Source organism: Eupeodes corollae, chromosome 3 (genome assembly GCF_945859685.1).
Source record: "Eupeodes corollae chromosome 3, idEupCoro1.1, whole genome shotgun sequence".
NCBI lineage: Eukaryota > Metazoa > Arthropoda > Insecta > Diptera > Syrphidae > Eupeodes > Eupeodes corollae.
Window position 1 is genome coordinate 118,174,272 of NC_079149.1, and position 23,715 is coordinate 118,197,986.

The 23,715-nt window shown below is 31.8% G+C and overlaps 2 protein-coding genes across 2 annotated transcripts; one reads left to right on the forward strand and one right to left on the reverse strand.

Moving 5' to 3' along the window:
* Positions 1-96: 96 nt before the first annotated feature.
* Positions 97-1,563, reverse strand: LOC129950761 (uncharacterized). The gene is made up of 3 exons (XM_056062680.1): positions 1,464-1,563; positions 173-1,395; positions 97-105 (listed from the first exon to the last, which is right to left on the reverse strand). The coding sequence occupies exons 2-3, from the start codon at positions 944-946 to the stop codon at positions 97-99; spliced, it is 783 nt and encodes a 260-aa protein (XP_055918655.1). The 5' UTR covers positions 947-1,395; positions 1,464-1,563.
* Positions 1,564-5,096: 3,533 nt separating this feature from the next.
* On the forward strand, positions 5,097-23,639 carry LOC129950762 (kinesin-related protein 4). Its single transcript, XM_056062681.1, has 13 exons — positions 5,097-5,382; positions 5,451-5,573; positions 5,644-5,755; positions 6,586-6,820; positions 6,896-7,215; positions 7,274-7,415; positions 7,482-7,948; positions 8,041-8,256; positions 15,161-20,273; positions 20,336-20,590; positions 20,645-20,801; positions 20,874-21,343; positions 21,406-23,639. Exons 1-13 carry the CDS (start codon positions 5,253-5,255, stop codon positions 21,532-21,534), a joined length of 7,869 nt encoding a protein of 2,622 aa, XP_055918656.1. The 5' UTR covers positions 5,097-5,252; the 3' UTR covers positions 21,535-23,639.
* Positions 23,640-23,715: the final 76 nt, after the last annotated feature.

Below are 23,715 nucleotides of genomic sequence, written 5' to 3' on the forward strand. Positions count from 1 at the left end.
TGAATCTCCTCCTTTAATGCACGGGTGGTTGTGGGCTTGTTGAAATAGACTTGTGATTTCAAATAACCCCATAAAAAGAAGTCTAATGGTGTTTAATCACACGATCTAAGAGGACAATTTTGATCACCGAAACGAGAGAGTACACGACCAGTAACTGAATTGTTTCACGGGCTGTATGACATGTGGCACCTTCTTGTTGAAACCACATATTGGACACATCAATATCATCCAATTTTGGCAGAAAGAACTGTGTAATCATGTCGCGATATCGAGCACCAGTAACAGTCACTGCTTGACCAGCATCATTTTCAAAAAAATATGGCCCAATTATGCCTCCAGCCCAAAATCCACACCATACAGTCACGCGTTGTTGATGCATTTGTTTTTCGACAATCACATGTAGGTTCTCCGAACCCCAAATGCGGCAATGTTGGCGATTGACAAAGCCATCAAGATGAAAATGTGCTTCATCGCTTAGGATGATTTTGCTCGAAAAATCAGGGTCCATTTGTTGATGTTCAATAATCCATTCAACGAACTCTCTTCTCTGTCCATGGTCATTAGGCTTCAATTGTTGTGTTAATTGAATTTTGTAAGCATGAAGACACAGATCTTTGGTGAGTATACGCTGTAGGGAGGTTCTTGAAATTTGCAATTCTTGTCCACGACGTCGAATTGAGGTTCCTGGATTGTCAGCAACACTCTCACGCACTGCTTCGACATTCACATTTGAACGGCTTGTTTTTGGACGACCAGTGTGTTTGGCGTCTCCAACGGATCCAGTCTCCATGAATTTTCCAATTAATCTCTGCACAGTTGACGAAGTTAAAACACTATTCCGACCATATTTTGTATGAAATTTTCGAACTGCAGCCGCCAAGCTTTCACTATTTTTGAAATATTCTTTAATAAAGAAGACACGTTGTTCTATCGTGTAACGCTCCATTTTTAATAACCCTATACTGTTAGCTGTCAAATTGCTTTTTTTCAGGGTTGCCAACACTTCACTGCACAAATGGCGGCAAATTCAAATCTTGCGTTAATTTTGGGACACCCTTTATATTTAAAACTTTTAAACAGAATGAACACGGGTCAAACTTAAAAAAAAACTAGAAGTTAAAGGTTTGCTAAAAAACTTTATTTTTGTAGCAACAGGCAGTTAAGACCATAAACAAATAATTTACCATTTTTATGAAAACAAAGTATCTCCAACGAGTGTTTTTACAACCTCCATTCCTGACAACATTACTAACACACAGGAATGTTTGGAAGTTGTAAGTCACTAGGCCCTAGTTTTCAAACGGACTGTTGCGCCACCCAATTTATTGATTTATTTACACCGTAAATACTAGTTTCAAAGATTAAGTCTAAGTTTATGTCTACCCGGATGCGGACCTGGAAAAGATGTTTATTTGTATGGTCTTCGACTTCAATCGTTTGTCATTTATTATCTTTCAGTCCACCTTTTAATTAATCTATTTACTTCAACAGGCCTGTCGACTTAACTTCTCAATTCCAAAAACACAAACAGATTTTGATTTTTAAAGGTATATCTTACTCTGTTAAAATATTTTAGCCTAGGAAATTTATTAAATTTTATTTATGACAAATACAAATGTTTGAAAAAATTTTCCATAGATCCCCAGCAAAGAATAATAATAAATATTTTTTTATTTTTTTATTGAATTACTTATCAACAAATTATTATCAGTGATCTTCTACATACATATATATGTATGTACATATAATTCAGAAGCAGAAATAGAAATAGAAAACTTAAATATGAATATCTATAAACAAAAACATGTTTTCTGACGACATAAAATAATGATTATCATCATCAGGCTAGTTAAAATATTCGTACGTATGTAATGTACGCAACTGATAGCTGAAGCTACCTCGATTATTTGAGGTTTTAGTTTCCAGTCCAAGTTAAATTGGAATTCGTATCATCATAATATAGAGTACATATATTTTGTAGCTATGCCGGTATTTTTCAGCTCTGTTTACAAATTGTGTTGTGATCAATTTAATTTCAAAAATACCTACGTTATACATAAATTAGATAGATAACAAAAACATTAACTTAAAAACTTACTAAAATTTAGATTCTCACGAGACATCGCAACTTTATTTTCAACAATGCCTAGCAGTTTATATATTTTGTAACATAATTTTAGTAAATATGTAACTTAATTTTAGTAAATACTTATGTGTTTTTCTTTTTAATCGAATTTCAAATCAAACTGCATTTCTTTCAAAAGAACAGTCTGGCATATACGTATTACTTTTTTTGTTGTTGAAATATATTGAATTTTAAATAGAGTGGTTTCGCAACAACTACATGAATATAGCTTAAACAAAGTCTGACGGGTCAGCTAGTTGCGAATGTTCGTGATATTTTATTTTGTTAGTTTTCAATTTGTATGTAGAAGTTATTTATTTTAAGATTCAGTTCAGGATTTAAAAAAGGATAATTTTTTGGTGAAGCTTTGAGTCTCGATCTTATGCAAAATTACACTGATATTAGAGCACCCACCTCGAACTGATAAATAGATACTAAAAGTATACAATCCAAAAGAGATTCAAAATAAAAAGCCATTGTTTTTTAGTCAGATTCTCTTAAAATTTTGCAACAAATAGATAGGTACAAACATTTTTAAGTAAGCTTTAGATTTTTGCATTAACTTTGTTCCTCAAAATACAATATACAATAAAAGTAAAGGTAAAAGTAAATAAAAATTCACTAATTTTTTCGATGTCGATTTTTATTAACTTCACATAGCAAGTTATTGTAATGGGTCCTATGTATCGAATTGAAAATTTTGATGTTTCTCAACGTTTCAAGTTCCCTAGAGTCGAAATAAAAGATTTTAAGAAAGATGCCTGTACGTGCGTGTTTACGTACATTCGTACGTTCGCGACGTTTTTTTCGTCATCCGATAACTTCTTTAAACGACTTCAAATAAATTTTGTTATACAGATAATAAGGCAGAAAGGGCTCTCAAAAAAATTGTATGGGTGGTTTTTTTACCATAGCAGTTTAAAAAAAAGGCGAACATTTTGGTTAACCCAAAATAACTCACGAACCATTGATGCTAGAGACTTGAGTAAAATTGTATATTATATATTGTAACGTTATACCAAACCAGTAAATGTTTGGATAGAAATCCAATTAACGGTTTTTTTATAGTTTAAAAAAACTAAAAAAAAATTGTCACCTCGAAAATTTTACGAATAAAAATTGATTTTATCTTCAAAACAATTCTGTGCAACGAAAAACAACGTTTTTAACATCTGGAAAAATGTTGAGAAAATCAAATTGACAGTTTTTATTCAAAAAATAAAATCCTAAAGAAAATTAATAAAAGTTGTTAAAAAATGATTTTCGATTAATATGTATATATTTTCAAAACTTTGAGATATTGGCTTTAAACTACTTTTATCTTTTTAAAAATATTGTTTTCAACATTCAGTAAAGTTTTGAGAAAAATCTAATTGACATTTTTTTACAAAAAACAAAAACCTAAAAGAAACAAAACAATACTTAAAATTGGTACAAATTTACTTTCGACTTAAATTGCTTTTCAAAAATGAAAAAAATTGTCTTCAACCTTTTTTTATTTCACAAAAATATTGTTTTCTATATTCAATAGGTTTTTTTTTTATTAAAATCCAACATTCTATTTTTTTCATAAGAAAATAATAAAATGTAGAAAAATTTGGTAAAAATTGACGTTCGGTTCTCGATTAATTTCATTCATCGTACACGTAAGCCTAGCACTCAGACCTAGCTCAAATTTAGCCCCAATTATATTCCAATACAAAATACTCTCTAAAATTTATTCAAGTTTAAAATAAGTTGGCAACTACACACCTTTCGGCTATCTGTCAACACTGATTACAGGAAATAAAGTGTTCAACTTATTATTTTTGAGTAAACTTGTACTCACCAATATTGTTCAACTAAAATAATTTAATTTAATTTTAAAATAAGGTTTTAAATTAATTTTCTTTTTAAGAGAAAAAACATTTTTGTGTTTCCCCACTTTGCACGACTCTTCTAGTTCTGGTCTTTGGTTAGAATGTGAGAGTATTTTGTTGCGCAATAAAACAGAAAAATTTGATTAAGGATGCTCACCCATTTTTATATTGCTTCCATTTTTATTTGTGTAATTGGTGTTGATGTAGAATTTGTTAAAACTATAAGAACAGTTAAAAAATTAAAAGAATAATGTTAAAAATTTCATTAACAAAATATCTTTCTAGCTTATATCTGAGAAATAAAGACCGAGGTTAATGCAAACTTAAAGATCTTTCACCCAAAAAAAAATCAAGGCTAATCAAGTGCGAAACTAAAATTACTTTCAATATAAATACTAAAACTAGTCAACAGAAATATTCAAAAACTTTTTTAGTACGCAAAACTTAGTTTTGGGCAATTTTAAATAAATTTCCGTTTTTCATGGTAAATTATGTTTAAAAGTTTTTTTTATGTGCATTCAACATCCAATCAATGTTTTAAATAATCAATTGATAACTAACAAATTATTGAATAACAAACTCAACTCTCTAGTCGCTTTATAACGACGCACGTACAAGTGTTTGACATCGTATTTTTGTCATGCTGTTTGACTATGGAATATCAGGTATAGAATCGAAAACAGAATGTTCCAATATATTTTTTTTAATATTCATCGAATTTGAACTGAAAAACGCTTTTAACATACTTATTTTTATTTTATTTTTAATATTTTTTTTAATCTTCTTTAATATTTGTTCACACTTTGTTTTTAGTATGTACAACTATTACGTATGTTTAAAATTTTGTTTATCAATCCAAAATTAAATCAGGCTAAGAAATATATTGCAATTGTCATTGAAAAGAAGAAAAACAAAATTTCAACATTATAAATTGAAAAACTTCATAAGGCCACGTGTAACCTTGTGCCTAACATCAAAATAATTTTTCTTCACGAAACACACTCATCGCAAATTCGTTGTTCGTTGGATTTTATAGAAACAAAACAACAACGAGTTAGCAGCTGTCATTCAACAATTCGTTGCTTTTGACTTGCGCGTTTTCAAAATAACTGTTTGTTAACTATTTGATTTTTGTTTAAATGTACATACATAATTAACAATTGCATGCGATTTATTACGAACAAACCCATTTAAATGTTTTAATTTTTCTTCGTTTATTCTACCAATAATTAATAAATAAATACTTGTACAAAATATAAATAGTAAAAATGTCTGCCAGCAACATCCAGGTTGCTATTAAACTTCGTCCCATTGAGCCTAACCAAACGAGCAAATGGGAAGTTGCTGGAAATTCCATTAAACTTGTAGATGGAGGTGGCCCGGAACCTTTTTATTTTGGTAAGTAAAAGGAATAAGTAATATGGCGATTCGAAAAGATGTTCATGTACCATGAAAATATATTTTAGATCACATATTCGACCAAGATGCCAGCAATCAAGTTATTTTTGACACAATTGCCAAACAAATTGTTGCTTCTGGAGTTAAAGGCTTTAACGGAACCATCTTTGCCTATGGACAAACTTCATCTGGTGGGTAGAAAGTTTATATTTTGAATTTTAAAAATTAAGTGTTTCTTTATTGGGATTTGGATATTTTAAGGAAAAACTTATACAATGATGGGGGATGATCAGAATCCAGGTGTAATGGTCCTAGCGGCAAAGAAAATCTTTCGAGAAATTGAAAATTCTACTGACTGGCAATTCTTATTGAGGTAAAATATCGATGTAACTATTTTGAATATGTCTTCTACAGCTCAATTTTATAGTTTAGTTTTTTAAAAACCTTTGTAGATTTAATTAAGGATAGTGTGTAATAAAAGTGTTCTAGTTTGTATGTACATAAATATATTAGTTTATAAATAAATATTTTAAGAATCTATAATTTCTGTTTCGAGCGACCTGCTTTTATTTATCTTGATATTACTGAATTATGTATTCAAGGATTTGCTTTAGTTGATTGTTAGACGTCATTGGTAGGTATAGAGCAAAGGAAAGTAAAGAACCTAGTTTATCTTAAAATATGCAATCTTTCAAAATCAAAGATTATAAGGAACACAAAAAAAAACATTCAAACATAACATAATCGAAAGGCATAAAATGAATGCAAGCTTTTATGGCATAAACAGTTATTAAATGGTGCAAAAAACTTTAATAATAAAGCATTGGCTAAGAATCTACAGAATCTTAAATAAAGACTGAACCAGCTTTTGTCTATGCCCAAAACAACAAATGTTACTCCTAAATGCGCTAAAAAATGACCTCTAATTGAAGACATGGAAACATGACATGAATCAATATATAAATCCAAAGAAAATGTAAGCTTAATGTTTATATTACGACAATTCGTCGAAGTCAAATTTAAAAAATCACCAAGTGTCCGGATTTTAGTGCATTTGGCCAAATTTGTCGTTAGGGACTTAAAAGTAAACTTCATAATACGTAATAAGTTGACTACCTACATCTTTTTTTAATTTTCTTAACTCAAAAATTAGTATAATTGAATTTAAATTTAATATTCATTGTAAATCTTATTCAATTCCAGAGTTAGCTACATTGAAATCTACAACGAAAAAATTCATGATCTCTTGAATAAATCAAATACAGATTTAAAAATTCACGAAACTCCTAATGGCGAAGTGGCAGTCAACTGCAGTGAAAACATCATCACTTGCGAACAGGATTTGCTAGTCCACCTCCGTGAAGGAAGTAAACAGAGGAGAATTGGTGAAACTAATATGAATGATCGTTCAAGTCGGTCTCATGCTATTTTTCGAATTGTAAGCAATACAAATATTTACTTCAAACTTTAATTTGATTGCAATTTATGTTTATTATTTTTCTTTTTTTTTAAGATTATAGAGTCTCGAAAAATTGATCAAACCGATGAAGATTCTGTTCAAATAAGTATTTTGAATCTTGTCGATTTGGCTGGTTCTGAAAGAGCCGATCAAACAGGAGCGACAGGTTCTCGTTTGAAAGAAGGAAGTCACATAAATAAAAGTTTACTTTTTCTCAGTCGAGTTATCAAACAACTTGCTGAAGCTAAATATGTTTGTTATCGTGATTCAAAATTGACAAGAATATTACAAGCGTCATTGGGTGGAAATGCTTTAACTGCAATCATTTGTACAATCAATCCAACTGCTGTTGAAGAAACATTGTCTACTCTAAGGTAAAGTTAAAACTGAATTCTGCAGTTTTATTTTTTTTTAACTAATAACTTATTTCAGTTTTGCAAATCGAGCAAAAGTGGTAAAGAATAAGCCACAAGTCAATGAAGTAGTTTCAGATTCCGCAATGATGAAAAGACTTGTTAAGAAAATCGATGCTTTAACTACTGAACTTGAGGTGGAAAAAACTAAAAACAGTCAGGTAAGCTTCTTCAATACCCCATATCAAAAAAATTATAGAAATCATAAAATGTTAAAATTATTCTAGATCAAAGTTAGCCAATTACAAAAACTGCTAAATGATGAAATTCACAAAATCATCAATAGCAGTACCTCGGGTTCGCTTAAAGCTTCATCGAAAAATCGTCGAAGAACATGGTGTCCATCGTCTATGATTCCATCCTTACCCGAAGAAACTTCAGCCAAAACAGAAACTAATATTCCTCACATTTCAGTGCCATTTACAGCTCATGTCCCGACAAAATTACAATTACCCAAACCCCCCTTTAACTTTACACCACACATAACTGTTCGTGATGTATATTATCAGGAAAAACTGAAAGAAATCGAATGTTCACCAAGCATTGATGAAGAATTCATTCCAGGCGAAGATGTGTGTTTCGATGATGTATTAACTCCACAAACTTCACCAATGAAATTAGGTTTCAAAACACCAACAAATTCTGATTTTAAATTAAGAGCCAGTCTAACGCCAAAACTCACTGAAAAACAAAGGTAAGTGATTCCACAAAAATTTCTACAACGAAAAAACATAACTTTTAGAAAAGAAACTAACTTTGCAAAGTAAAAAACGAATGTTTTTTTAGTTTGCTAAAAGTCGAACAGGAACTTAAGGAACTTGAAACATTTACCAATTTGGAAAATAAATTAAATGTAGAACATGATGCTTTTGATACATTGAAATTTAAATTGGAAAATGCTGAACGCATCATTGCTGGATTTGAAAAGGAACGCGAAAGTTATGCGTTTATGAAAATTGAACATTTAGAAGCACAGACGAATTTAGAAAATTGTCAAAAGAGGTGAGAAATTGTTGTTCATAATTAGTTGCATGTTTAACTGTGTATATGTTATTGTCCCCCTTATGCTTGAAAAACAAATGTGAAAATTAATCTTTTTGGAGGTGATTAGCTGGAATTGAAATATTTCTCTTTGTTCGAGAACGTCAGGCCATTCCATGTTTCAAAACTTCTAAAATTCATAGACAAAATTTTAATATATCCACTTTCATATTTCTTGGGTAAGGGGGACGATTTCATATTACCACGCTCTAGTCTCAATTTGGTACCATTTTTGTTTGAAACTGTTTATGGAATTCGTTTTCCTGTGTAATGTTTTAGAAATAAATGTTTGACTATCCTAGAGTATCAAAAGTAATCTTAAAATATTAAGCAGCTTTGTCTTTATTCGTTTGTTCGCTATTAAATACCAATAAAGCTTTGGTATCAGCTCGTAGTGTGGTTATTAGTACTTGAAACTTTTATAATCGAATTCAATTTAATTTGGTTAAACGCTGAGATCAACAAAAACGAGATATTTTGCCTACAATCCAGAATCAGCAATGTTTTTAATTAACAATTATATGACTCATGGCTGTTTAAAGTTATTACATACAAATTAAATCTAATCACATGTAGTGAGTGATAAGGTAAAGTGTAAATTTCGTTAATATACTTTAGTAACAAGTTTTTCTGAACTGTTAGACTATTATAATTGTGTTTAAAATAATAGAAAGATAGAAAGGCTTATCCAGAATTAGTCTGTCTTATTTTTTACCATATCAAGTAACGTATATTTTACCTACAAAAAGTCTCCGTACAGCAGCTTTCTTTTTGTTAGTTCTGAGATAAGTTTTTTTTTGGGTGGCGCAACAGTCCGTTGTGAACCAAGGCCTAGTGACTTACAATTCTCAACCATTCCTGTGTGCGAGTACTGTTGTCAGGAATGGGGGGACCTACAGTTTATATGCCGAATCCGAACGGCTAATTTCGAGAAAGCACTTTTTCATAACAAGAATTACTCTTGGAGAATTTGTCAATTCCTCGCAAGAGGCAGTACCCATGAATAAAACTTTCGGTGGTAAATTTTCTAATTATATTTGTTTTAAATCATTTCGATTGCTGTTCGAAACAAGAGAGCTTTTTTTCAATATATATTAAATTTTTATGTTAAAAACTGTATTCTGCTATCTATTTTAACTTAATTTAAGCCTTAAATTCGTGTTAAAAGGTTTAAAGACAATTTAAAATAAAATAATAAAGTGAAAAAAAGTTTATGTATGCCTTAATCTTGCAAACAGACATGATCTGACAATGCATAATTTAGGATTAGGCCTAACGGCGTTGTTGAAGTTGCTGTTGCCGTTGTAATCTGTGCTGAATCATTGAAATACATTAGTTCTAAGACAATAACCGTCACATTTGCTTTTAAAATGAATGTTTATTTATTTATTTATTCGTCTCTATTTAGACTAATAATTATGATACATAATATAAAAATAAAATACATAATTTACTTATAGCATTATAAATAATTTACTAATTTATATTTCAAAACATTTATTTTAATATTAAAATCAATTGCAAAATTATATTCATTAAAATCCATACACACTCTTGTGATAGGATTTTACTAATCATAGAGAGTACTGTGGTAAGAAACATTTAAAAAATCACAGTCACGAGGGTGCATAAATCAGAAACATAGATAACAAAACTGGACAGTCAATATTAAAATTCAAGACATCAAAAGCAAAAAGTATTGATATTGATTTTCTTCTCTGAGCAAGAGGTTTTAGATCAATTAAAATACACCTCGTCTCATAAGATGGAACATTTGAATAACCAAATATTTTTCGTAAGGCAAACTTTGTGAACCTTTTTTTGAACTTTTTCTATACGACAAATGCTAGACGCGGTAAAGGGGCTCCATATGACAGTACAATATTCTAAATGTGGTCGGTCGAGACTAGAATAAAGGGCTTTTAATGTATAGGGGTCTTCGAAATCTTTTGAATTTCGAAAAACCCTAGCATAGAGTTTTCTTTTGAAATCGCATTGGTCTATGTGATTTGAGAAATTCATTTTAGAATAGAAGATTGCGCCTAGATCATTATGGCTATCAAGTATTTGTGAAATGGCGTTTTCAAGTTTATAATTATAATATAATGGACTGTGATTTCTAGAAAATGTCAAAACGCTAAATTTCTTATTGTTAAAATATAGCTCATTGATATTACACAATTAATTTAAATTATTTAAATCAATTTGAACTTTTTTTCATCGTTAAGTGAATGTATGGAATTGAATATTTTCAAAAAATTCAAATTCAAATTTAAAAAAAGTAAGATGTAATGGTAAATCGTTAATAAAAATGATAAAAAGAAGTGGTCTAAGGTGACTACCTTGAGGAACACCCGAAAAATTTATAATTTCCTTAGACAAGGCATTATCAATTTTTACCACTTGTTTTCTACCTACTAAATAGATCTTTATCCATATTAGAAATTCATATATCTCTTTTTTTTAAGAAAAAACTATGTTGAACGCGATCGAAAGTCTTTAAAAACAGCGTAAATAGTGTTGACTTGAGAACGCTATTTACACTGATTTTTACCGCTATGTTTTATAATATTTATTAAAAACAAATAACAGTTGTTATGGATCACTTATCCTTTTTTAACCAAAACTGGTACCAATTACTTTATTAACTAAACCCAATATCCTTGCCTGTCACATCTACTGCCTCTTGCTAGGACAAATCCTCCAAGAGTAATACTTATCATAAAAAGTGTATTTTCTCAAACTAATGGTTAGTATTCGGCTTAAAATTGTAGGTTCCCTGCATCCTTGACAACATTTCTTGCACACAGGATTTGTTGAGAGTTGTAAGTCGCTAGTACCTAGTTTTCAACGGAATTTATTTATTTTAAACCCCTTTAAAAAGTAACAAATTACCTTTTTTTTTTATAAACCCCAGCCCTGCCACAGTGGAAATCAATTAATGAGAATTTATAACTTTTTGTGTTCAGTAAAATATTTTCAAAAATAAATTTGAAAAATTTAGTACAAGTATAGCATTTTAGTTTTTTTTTTTTGTATTTGTGGGTTGAAGCTATAATCATGTAGCCTTACAACAACAAGATTTTATTTGAAGAAAACTCTTACTTTCAAGTATTTTTTTAACTTTTGATAATTGATTTCCGTTTTTTTTTTTCTAAAGCCTTCGCTCTTGCCACATCATATTTATACCTACTAATTAGAACAATTTTAGAGTTTAAAATTCTATGAAAAACTAATTTCTGATGTTTACATTTTTCTTTTGTTATTTTCTTATGACCACCAAAAACACACTTCTATGAAGTCTTATTGTTGTAGAGTTTTTCCAGATTTTTTCATTTGCCTACAAACGTGTATCCATTAAAAACCTATTAATATGCATATATCTTGAATATTTTTTCTTCGCACCTATTAAGAATATTAATTAGCTATGAGATCAACTTTGCACTATACATTAATTAAATAATATCTATTATTCTAAATAAGTCGTATGAAGTTTTTTGTCAAACCAGTTCTGTTTCCCTTTTTTAATTAATTAAAAAAAAGTATCTGAAACTAAAAATTAACAGTGCACTCTTAAACACACCGTTCAAGGTTCAAAAGTTCAAAAAATAATTGCAATCACTGCCTTTTAAGTCTTCATTTCCAAACAAAAATCCCAACAAAACAATTTTATGATCGCGTACAGCTCAAACGAAGAAGAGATCGTAGCGTAACCATTTGTGTTTTATTTCCAGAAATGCAACAATGTTAGCTTCTGATATGATGCAAATCATCTCGCTCGCTTTTGGTAAACCAAAAGATACTTTCACGAACAAGCATTTGTGTCCATCTATTACCCCGAGTGTGGTTATTTATAAATAACCAAATACATATTTAGGTAGTAAACAAATACTATTTGATATTGTCATTTTGCGCGATTCATAAAGCAGAACCGCAACGAATTGTGTGTATCTTTTTTTAAACACATTTTATTTTAAGAAAACTGCTATTTAATTGTTTACCTTTTATCAGAATTCCATAAAATTTATAATAACATTCTGATACGGTTATCTCTGAAATTGAAACCAGTGGCGTTAAAAAGACAACCAGTACCAGGTAACCCAACAACTTTCTTTACTCATCGTCGTCGTTGTCGTTTTTGTCTTGCATTCTTCTACGTTCTCTTATTCACATGAGAATTTAAACGTTGAAGACAGACAAAAAAAACACCAAATGACAAGCACAAAGTAAAAATGGCTACAAAATATCCCATAAGAAAATACCTCAAAACGTCAGTCGGGAATCGGAATTTCTCAACAGATGTAGATATATTTTTGGCCAACTTAGTTGTCATACCACAATCAAATGATAGACAACACTTCTTTAAAAAACACACTCCTTGTCATTGATAAGATTTGTTTTTCAAAGTAAGACCAACTAAATGTAACAAAGTCTTGCTGCTGCTCTATCTCTGATATATGTATACCATAGGTACGACTATACCTACCTACCTAATTCATTGTTATTTACTTTTGCCGTATATGAATAAAGTACATAGTACAAAGCAGACGTGTGTTGTGTATAGTAATTCCAATTCCAATCCAAATTCGTGTACAAAATAAAGTAAAATAAAATGTGATGAACGAGAACAACGTGTGTATCAAAGAATTCCAGAGAGTATTTTTAAGTGTGGACTGTTAATTGGATTATATAGCTATTATACCTTTTGTGCATATTTTACCGGGCTTTGAGCAAAAAGAATCCACATCCAATTCAAGCAACAAGAATAAGTTTTGAATAAATTTAAAAATCATTTTGCCATAAGTTTCAATTGGACTGGGAAAAAATATACCTACGTTTACTCGAGAAGTTGCGAGACTCCATAAAAACAGAATGTGCAGTTTTACTACTTTACACCCACGTAAGTGGTTGTGTTTTGATTATATTTTTGTTGTGTTGTATGGTTCAAGTGCATACACAAAGCTAGAATGCGCATCATTTCATTCAACTGACCTACATTGATTATAATAATAATACTTATATTTATTTAATTTTTTTTTGTCCAAACATTATGATATTGTGATAAAATTAACAGAAGTTCAAAAAAGGTTATGAGAGTGTAAATAAATGTTATTAACATTTTTGTTTCTTTGATTTATACCTTCCTACCTACTTCAGTAATTGGCTTAAAATGTGCTTTTTTCTGCTCTTTAAATCAGTCTAAGGTATTTGGTAAAAAAAGTAGTGTAAGCTAAAAAAGAACAATGCAATGACAATAGATTAATAGAGCATTGCACAGCTTAACTAAATTGCTTTAAATAAATTTGCTGCTTTCAATCTACATAAATATATAAAAAAAATCTTTTTATGAAAATCTAATAAAATCAAAGTGTTAATTTTTCTTAATAACAAAACTCTTCAGATTTGTGTAACATCTTTCCAAAAGTAAAACTTACTAAAATTAAATTATTCAAGAATATGATTTTTCAAAACATTTTCTTAATTCAAGAACTTGTGTTTGTATAAAATAATTATGTTGAAAAATATGACCGGCTACTGTGTTCAGCAATTGTGCGAATTTTAAGTTAAAGGTATTCCTCAAAAATTGTAGAGATTGAATTTCGTCTTTACACCGCTTGAATGGTTTTTCTACACTACTTTTCTTATTTGATGGCGTCCACTACGATGTCCGAAACAAGTTTTCAGCCCAATTTCATTTCAATTTTGTTGTTTTATTACGAATTTTGTAATATTAATTTTTGATCTTAGATTTTTAATTAATCTGTTGAAATATTTGCAAGGCCCATTCACAGGATAACAGATTATTTTTAAGAAGTTCCAAAGATTGAGTTGACAACCATATGTTATAACTCGAAGAAAAGTAGAATTGAAAAACAATTTCCTTGTTGAATCGAGATGTTAGGGTCCATCAGAATTTCCAATGATTACGGCATCTCTCCATCGTATGCATGGTCTGCCATATCATAGAAAGTGCTACTAACACTTTCAAAGTCTAATACTCTCCAAGGTTTTAAGAGCTTAATTTTTGTAATAAATTTTAGAATAGTATTTTCTTCATAAACGTAGTTCTTTACTGGCAATTACAATAACTATACTTAAAACCTTTTTAGAGCGGAGCTTATGTAACCTTGATCCCTTACAGTGGGAGCTACATTAAGGTTTGGTTTCTGGATTAAATCAACTTTGACAGACAATGGTAGGCTCTGTCGAATTAAGGGAACCATGCGCGTATTTTCACGGTACCGCTAGCCAAGGAACTTGCTACCACTAATGTGTAGCCACATGTTATGTCGTCTGCTCGATCTGGATGAAGGTATTGCGTATTCTTTGTTCGATTCTTCCATGTAAGTCGATCACGTCTGCGTAAACCAATATCTGGTCCATTATATGTAGCAATCCGACTATTTTAACTTGGCTTTTTATATTGCTCATTTTAAACATATAAAGTTGTGTCTAATTCTACTCTGGGTATTCTAACGTGGACTGCATTGAATTCTGTAAGAAGTTAGAAAATTTAGATGTTCAATTCCACACATTTTCTTATCGCCTGTCTAAAGTTAGGGTCTGATCAGTTGTTGGTTTGCCTGAAACAAACAAACTTATATAATACTTATATAATGTAAGGTATAATATATACCTTAATTGCGGCACCATGTCCTTTCTTATGTATCGAACATTATGATCTTATTCTCCAATCTTCTAACATTTTCCTATATCCATAGAACCCTAATTAATCCTTTCTATATTTTGTCGTTATGATCCCGAAATGTAAAAAAATAAAAATAGTGGATTATGTCAAGTATTTTTACAAATTAATTTTCTAAAATTAAAACAAAAACTAAACTAAAATGATTTATTTTTTCAGGTGCCAGGATCTTGAATCGAAAGTCAAAGACTTGGAAGAATCAACTGCAAGAAGTTTAGATCGTTCAAATCGTTATGAAAAAGAAGTCACGGACTTAAAGGGGAAAATTAATAAACTTGAGATGGAAAATCGTGCAGCAGTTGGATTAGAGTTTGAATTTGAACAACATAGAAACAAATCCAAACGCAGAGAAACCGAGCTCTTAGAAGCTTTAGAAGAGAAACGAAAAGAAATCAATAAACTTGAAAGATCTCTTCAAACAATTACAAATGAAATGCTAAATAATTCTAAAGAAGAAATCCAACAAATATCCAGAAGTTTAAATGAAGCTGATTCCACAACTACGTGTGTAAATTGTAAAGATTTCGAACGGATATTAACGGGAAAAAAACAATTAATTGAAGATTTTGAAAAATTGAACACGGATAATCAAACATTAAATTTGAATATTGCCAAAATATCAGCTGAAGCTGAATCTGCTAAGCTTAAAGCTGATTATCTCGAGACTGAAAATACATCTCTTAAAAAAGATATTGAGAACTTATCATCACTTCATGGAACACTAGAGGTTCTACAAGAACAAATTGGTAGTCTACAGTCGGAGAAATGCAGGTTAGAATCGGTCAAAATAGAGTTTGAGGTCATGTCCAAGGAAACAGCAAATAAAATCGCCGAAAAGATCAATATAACTCAGGAAATCCAAAATCTGAACACACAGCGAGATAGTCTCGCAGCTGAGTGCAATAAACTTCAAACAGAAATCGATTTGACTATTTGTACTCGCGAAGAATTGGAGAAAATTCGCGCTGAAAACAGTTCCCTGAATTGTGAGCTTCAGGAAATTAAAACAAAACTTGAAACGACCCAAGAAAATTACTTGAAGCTCATGGACGAAAATCAAAACAAATCGGATAGCTTCGAAAAACTAAACATGGAAGTTATCTCAGCGAGAAATCAATTGCAAACTCTGCAAAATGAGTATCAAGACATTCAAAAGAAATACGAGCAAATTCAAGCTGAATGCAATAAACACGAGGGCACAATTGGCGACATCCAATCTGAGTACGAATCAATTCAGAATAAATACCAATGCCTGCAGAAAGAGTATGAGAAACTAGAAAATGATTCCGTCCAATCTTTTGCCGACTGTGATCGGGTTCAAACCCAGAATGAGAATCTTGAGACTGAAATACACGATTTAAAAATAAAAGTTGAAGAAGCACAACGCAAGTTGCTGGAGAACGAAAGTCTTCAGTTAGAATTGGAATCATTAAGATCAGAAATGAATCGTCTCCAAGGAGAATATCAAAAAAATTTGGAAAACGTTAAGAAACAAGAAGGTTCAGATTTACAAGCAGAGAACTCTAAGCTTAAAGAGGACCTAAGTAGTTTGCAATTGCGTTTTAACGAAATTCAAAAGGAATACGATGACATATCCACCCAACTTGTTGATAACTTTGCTGATTACGAAACGCTTGAAAACAAAATGGCCAATCTTCAAGATGAGTTCGATCGGTATAAAAATACTGCAGCTGCTGCTGCTGCAAACACCGCGGATGAAATCGAAACCATGAAAACAAAAACTCAAAAACTGGAGGAGGATAATCAGGAGTTGTTGAAAGAAAATATTGAATTAAAGAACACTGTAACATCAATGACCAGGTCTCCGTCGGAAAAGTGTGACGAGCCGGAACAAGAAATCAAAAGTGAATCACCTACAAAGCCTCTCAACGATGGCATTGAGTTCGTTCAGCTGGCCGAATCCGTTTTAGAAATAGAAATAGCCCTTGGAAATGGAGGAACCAAGATTTTCAAAGCCTTAGGTTTCAATAAGTTTTCGAATGGCACAAGACTGATAATTGGAAACATAAGCGATATATCGCAAGGCACATTCAATGAACTTCGAGGAGCTATTGAATTTCTAATATCCCACGATGTGCACAAACTAAACAGTGACATTTTCGATTCACTTGAAATGGAAAAACACACAGCAAGTCCTCCAACAAGCTGCGATTCTCTGGAAGGTCCTTGCCCGCCGCAATCTAACGAAGAGTTAATTGAAGAGAAAGCAAAACTCTTTGAAAATGTTCGTGAACTGCAAGAAACTGTTGCAGTACTCAAATCGGAAACAGTTGAACTTGCAAATGCACGACGCGAGTTAGAAGATGTGCAACTGATTGTTGATCAATTAAACAGCGAAAAATTAGAACTTAGGACCATTTGTGAAGAGAACAAATGTAAAATAAGTGAACTGAGTGAAATAATTTCTCGCGCTGAAAGTGAAAACATGAAATTGATTGCTGACTGTGAGGAGCTGAAAAAGGCTGTCGAGTTTGAGGGCACAGTAGAGAATGTTTCGCGTGAAAGCTACGAGGAACTTAAGCGTCTATACGAAGAAATAAACAAACAAGTGATTGAGAGTGACAACTGCCAGAGTTGTCCTGAATTAAAAGCCCAGATTTTGACCTTGAAAGCTGCGTCTTTAAAAGAGGCAACAAAAAGCAATTCAATACTCGATATATCAGATCTGAATAAGAGCAATAAAGACTTGAATGGTGAATTAATGTGCACAAATTGTAAAGAATATCTGAGTAAAATTTCAAAGCTTGAAGCAATTGTAAGTGAGAGTTCCATCGAACAGCTAAACGGTAGTAACAACCCTGATATTGTTCCAGAGTCCATTCAAGAAATTAATGAGCACAGAGATACGAATGGAGGCCTGGAAAGAAAAAATTCATGGGGAAGTTCGGATACTGACGATAAAGCAGTCCAATATGAAGACGAAATTTCAAATTTGCGGGAAGAATTGGAAAATGAAAAGTCCAAACATCAAGAGGTTCAAAGCGAAATCATTGATATTCGTGCAAAATTCACAGAGCAAAGTGAAGAATCTGCCGGCAAAATCAAAAATTTAAATATAAGATTAACAAAACTACAAACAGAATACGATGAACTCGTCAGCTTCGAACGGATGAAATCCACTGAGTTGGAAGAATCAGCTTTAGGTTTAGAAATGCTTAAAAAAGATTGTAGTCAGCTGCAGGAAACAGTTGCTGGTTTGAAAAACACTGTGGCAGTTCTTGAAGACGAACGTAATAATATTCTTCAAGAAAAGATAGAGCTGGAGAAAAATAAAAACGATCTCAACGAAGAAGTAAATAAACTGAAAGAAGATAACAAAATTATCTTGGATGAGAAAAATACAGTCCTGGAAAAATCTCAATTTGTTGAGAAGGAGAAAGAAAAAATTACAGCGGACTTTGAGGAATTGCAAACAAAAATTCAAAAACTCGTGGAAGATCGTAAAATAAATGAGGAAAATGATGAAAAATTAGAAAAACTCAAAGAAGACTTGGACCAAAATTCAAAGGAAAAACAAGAACTCGAAGAAAAGCTTAAAAAGTTCGGTGAAGAATTGACGACTGTGTCGGCTGAAAAACAACATCTTCAAAGTGAATTGGAAACCCTTAAGGAAGAACATGAAGCTCTCAAAGAGAACCATTTAAAGGAGAGAGAAATTTTGCATGAGAAAATTACTTTCCTCAATATAAAAATCGAAGAATTGACAAATGAAAGGAAGGAACTTGAAAGTGCGTACGAAAAAGCCAAAAATCGGTCCGAGTTTCTTCTTCAGCAGGGAAAAAATATGGAAGATGAACTTAGCCTGGAAATTTCACAAACCCGTAATTCAAATAGTGCCATGAAACAGGAGATGGAAGAACTTAAACAGAAGCTTCAAATTACGGAAGATAATTTACAAGCTGCCCTTGAACAAATAAACTGCGAAAAAGATCAATTACAAGTTGAGCATGACAGCAGTAAGAATTCTTTGCTTGAAAAAATAACCGAGTTAGAAAGCGAGTGTGCTCTCTTGAAAGAAGAGCTGGCTGCTTCGAAACAAAGTCTCTTGGATGAAGTCAGACTAAAACAAGCTCTAGAGGATAAATGTAAAAGTAAGGAAGATTTGCTTGCACAGTCTTCCAACACAAAGTACTCACTAGAAACAAAATGCTCTGAATTAGAGGAAAAATGCAAATATATAAAAGAACAGTTGGACGAAACGAAACAAACGTTGTTCATGGACATGAAGCAACTTGAGGTTTCAAAAAAAGAATCCCTACAAAAAGACGAAGTGATTTCCGAGCTTTCAAATAAAAACTCAACTTTGATCACGCGAAGCACCCAACTTGAAGAAAAAATTGCAGCATTGCAAGAAGAGGTTGAAGAAACGAAACGTGATTTCTCAGATAATGTTCGATTGAAAAATGAAGAGTCTTCCAAAAAAGACGATTTAATTTCTGAACTTTCAACTAAAAATACTTCGTTAGTCTCTAAAAGCACAGAACTTGAAAACCAAATTGTGCTTTTGGAAAAACAATTTGAGGAAACCAAACTCTGTTTGGCTTCTGAAATACATTTAAAAGAAGTTCTCGAGAAAGCCAACACTGAGCGAGATGATCTGATCGTACAATTGACCAACAACAATAATTCTCTTGTAACAAAAAGCACAGAACTAGAGGAAAAACTTGCAATCCTGGGAAATCAATTTGAAGAATCAAAACGCCATCTTTCGGCCGAAGTCAATAGACTGAATAAAAGTCTGGTTGAAACAAGCGCCGCGAGCACTGCACAGAGTTCCAAAATTGATGATTTGATGCAAAAAATTAAAACATTTGAAAGTGAGCTGCAAGTTGCTCAGAGAACAACTCTGGAAAGAGATGATCTCTTACAAAAAATCGATCACTTCCAGGAAGAATATGATTCACTTGCTCTAAAACATGCCAATTTAGAACTAACAAAGTCATCTTTTGAGGCTGAACTGAATTCAGCTCGAAAGGTTGTAGTGGAGAATGCAGCTCTGATAAAAAAATCCAACGAGCTCCAAAATTCATTGATGGAGATTCAATTAAAGTGTGATTCCTTGAAAGCATCAAATGCTGAGTTGGAAAAAGCAAATCAAAGACTTTCAAAGGAGCTGACAGATGCAATTCAGCAGGCTGAAGAGTGTAACCGGCTGAGGAGTGAAATTGTCACACTCCGGGAGGAGGTTGAAAAAGAAAAGAACATGAAAAACAAACTAGATGATGATCTGAAAACTCGTTTAAAGGATTGGGTAAGGATTGAAATAGGATTTTATTTGTTCAAATATTCAATTTAATCTTTGATACTTTACAGGAATCTAAACAACTTTCATTTTCAAACCAAATTTCTCAACTTCAAGCCAACATAAGCAGTTTGAGTTTAGAAAAAACAAGTATCCAGAAAGATTTCGAGGATACCATCAAAAGTAATTCCGATAAAATTGTCCAACTTGAACAACAAGTGCAATCGCTGCAAAAAGATCAAAATATGAACGTGTCAAAATCATCAATTTCACCAAAAAAAGAAAAGGGCATGGAACATTGGATGACTGAAAATCACCAAATGAAAGTAAAAACAAAAAATGTAATCATGCTTCAAATTGTACTAAAATCCTTATTCTAGATCAAAAACATGAGCTTAATGGACAAGCTTGATTCGTGTCAAAAATCATCTCCCAACGAAGAAAGAAAAAACCGCAGACTGAGTACGCATGATGAGAGAAGGATGCAATCATTTTGGGATAGCAATCGGGATGTCTCAACAATGACTGACCCTACAAGTTAGTTTAAGTTTTTTTTGGTATATCAAAAGAGCATCAACCAAAAACGGGTGAAATATAATTTTTTATTAGGTGCTGAATGCAGTTGCTCTGAAATGAATTTGAAACTAAACGAACTGAAACAGAAACTCCTCATCCGTGATAGTCAAGTAAATACCCTCTCAATGGAACTGAAGAACCACCCTCTGAAAACAGAGAACGCCACGCTCAAAAAGCTTTTCGCCGAAGAAGAATCCAAACAGCAACAATTGAGAAAGGAAATCAAAAAATACAAAAGTCTTATAGTGAATAGAACCAACGAGAGCCGACATTGTGCCAAATGTGCAGATCTTTCAAAGAAAATATGCGTTGATAGTTTTTGCCAGACAACCGATACCGATGAATCGGAGTGTTATCGTAAGCTTTTGAGCAAATACGAAGATCTTAAAATGATTTGCCGTGTAAGACATACAAAAATCAGAGAACTCGAGGATGCCCTCTCGAAGGGTAAGGAGAATGCAAATAATGATAATATATCCTCGCTTCACAATCAGCAATACAGAGTACGTAAAAGCAAAATTAACAAACTTATATAGTTCTAATTTTTGTTTTTTTTCTTTTTTAGCTAAAATATGAACAATTAAAAAAGGAACTGAACTTACTCCAAGAAAAATACGAGGAAGCAAAACTATTATGCAATAAGCGCTATGAACAACTTAACAAACTTTCCAACCAACAATTGGGAAATAGTTAGGTAATTGTTCGATAAGCAATAACAAAATTCACAAAACTAAAATACTTACTTAATTTACATTTTCGTCTCAATTTGTATAACTTTAAAAAAAAAAATAATATATTATTTTCTTTTTTTTTTGTTTGTATTAAAAATGCAACAATATTTGTACAGTATTACCATTTTAGAAAATACTCTTGGGATAGTTAGCTATTTATTATTTAGGGAAAAAAACAACTTTGTTTTGTGTGTGTGTTTTGGTCGTAAGAAAGAACAAGTCACTAAGTTTACGAAAAATAAAACAAAAATCTGATTTATTCAAAAACCAAAAACTTTTTTTTACTCACTTAGTATTGTTGAAGAGCTTATATGCTGTCAAATCTGATTCAGAGATAAAACAAGAAGAAGGACTTAATGTTCCTCACGGTCGTGAATTTTTAAACATGAAGTCAATTTGCCCCATCGAAGAGGATTCATACATTGAGTGATGGTCGTAACCTAATTATAAAAACCGAATCGGAAACTATATGTGGATGCAAATTTTCAACACAGTAAAATATAAGGAAAAATAATTTTGGCAGAATGAAATGACTTTTGTTGCCATTCGTAACAAAAATTGTCCATACTTCTGCGCGTTAGGTGATCATCGAACAGATAAAGCAGGAAAATGTTTGGTCTCAACAGGAAATTGACAGGAGTCAAGGAGTCTGCATCATTAACTAGCTGAACCGGTCAGCGCGCTATTCTTGCAAATCTACTATTTGTTTCCTCTGCGAATTCCTAAAACCTCTTGTTGAAGACGATCGACCCAAAAAAACATTCAAAAACTCATTCTGCAAGGTTTAAAATTGTTTTCATTGATCATTTTTTAGACAAGTAGGTTTTGCATTTTACTTTCACTTGAAACAAAATACGACAGATTGTTAAACAATTAAGCTCTACCCGATTGAATAATCTTTTAATATTAATGTGAGCTCCTATTAATTCAATTTGAATGTTTTGAGGCTGTCTTAAAAGATATTCAGGATACCAGATATGGCGTGATTTGGCGCTCCTTAAGCTCTAATTTAGCCTAGTTACGGCTGACCACAGCAATCCCTTTTCCTTCAAATTTGTGCTTGACGTTAAGGCAGGACACCACATCTTAAAGTTCAAAATTTCAACAACAAAAAATGTTGATGTTGAGTGGTAGTACCCGTGATGAGAAGGTTAGTGCGTCAGGCAAGGTCTTGGGTTCAATCGTTGCCTGTTCTACCTAAAAGTTTTTTTTGCACGAGCTTTGCTTCTTGCGAGGATTTGTCAAATCCTGTAATATATTTCTTCTCATGAAAAGTGCTTTCTCAAATTAGCCGTTCGGATTCGGCATACATACATAATATATTATTTAAAACATGCAAAATGTTTTAATTTGAAGCTAACAAATTAACAACAAGTATTTATAAAGGGTCACCTATTTTATATAACACGGTACTCAAGATATACATGGGTCTCCAGTCCTTTCTGCAATAACCTGAGCTTAACGTGAAGCTAGCTAAATTCTGAAGGTTTAGGGGAAAGAACTGAAAAAATTAATATTGATTTTGAGGGGGAAGGAATTTTGTGTGCTCAGGATTATAGGAATTTGCACAAAAAGAATGTTAAATTCTGGAATCATTAGAATTTTGATTATGTTTATGGTTTTATTTATACCCTTTAAGATGTTTGGAATAAACTACCAAGAACAAATAATTGGCAATTGGTATAAAAGGTCCTATATATTAGGATCTATTAAATTCTTTAAAAGTTGACAATATCGTCATTTCTATGGAACACTATTGCAATTAATATTTGCTCTAGTTGAAACCTTTGTAACCATATACTTCCTTAACACCATGGTTAACAGCTCTGTGCCCATACAATAAATTTATGTACTGGCTAAGTTATCCAACGACAATCATCTCAATTGTGGGCAACAGGTAGATCAAAATGCCCATTATCCTTAACAAAATGTGTGTATAACGAAGGGCAGATTGAAAATTGACCAAAAAAGCAAAGATTATGTACTTTATTAGCTCAGGAATTTCATTTTAAGTATTTTATCTGCCTTGAAAAATTAAGGATAAAAAAAGACAACAAACAATTGTTTACATTAATAAATACTTTTTTTATTCCAAAATTACTTTTTTTTTTATTTATAATCATAATGGGTCTTACTTGATCTCA

What these genes read in the sequence shown, in the direction of transcription:
- LOC129950761 (XM_056062680.1), bottom strand. Translation starts at nt 946, where the DNA reads ATGGAGCGTTACACGATAGAACAACGTGTCTTCTTTATTAAAGAATAT.
- LOC129950762 (XM_056062681.1), top strand. Translation starts at nt 5,253, where the DNA reads ATGTCTGCCAGCAACATCCAGGTTGCTATTAAACTTCGTCCCATTGAG. An exon ending in GAAACATTGTCTACTCTAAG is followed by an intron (nt 7,216 to 7,273) that starts GTAAAGTTAAAA and finishes AACTTATTTCAG; the next exon opens with TTTTGCAAATCGAGCAAAAG. An exon ending in AAACTCACTGAAAAACAAAG is followed by an intron (nt 7,949 to 8,040) that starts GTAAGTGATTCC and finishes ATGTTTTTTTAG; the next exon opens with TTTGCTAAAAGTCGAACAGG.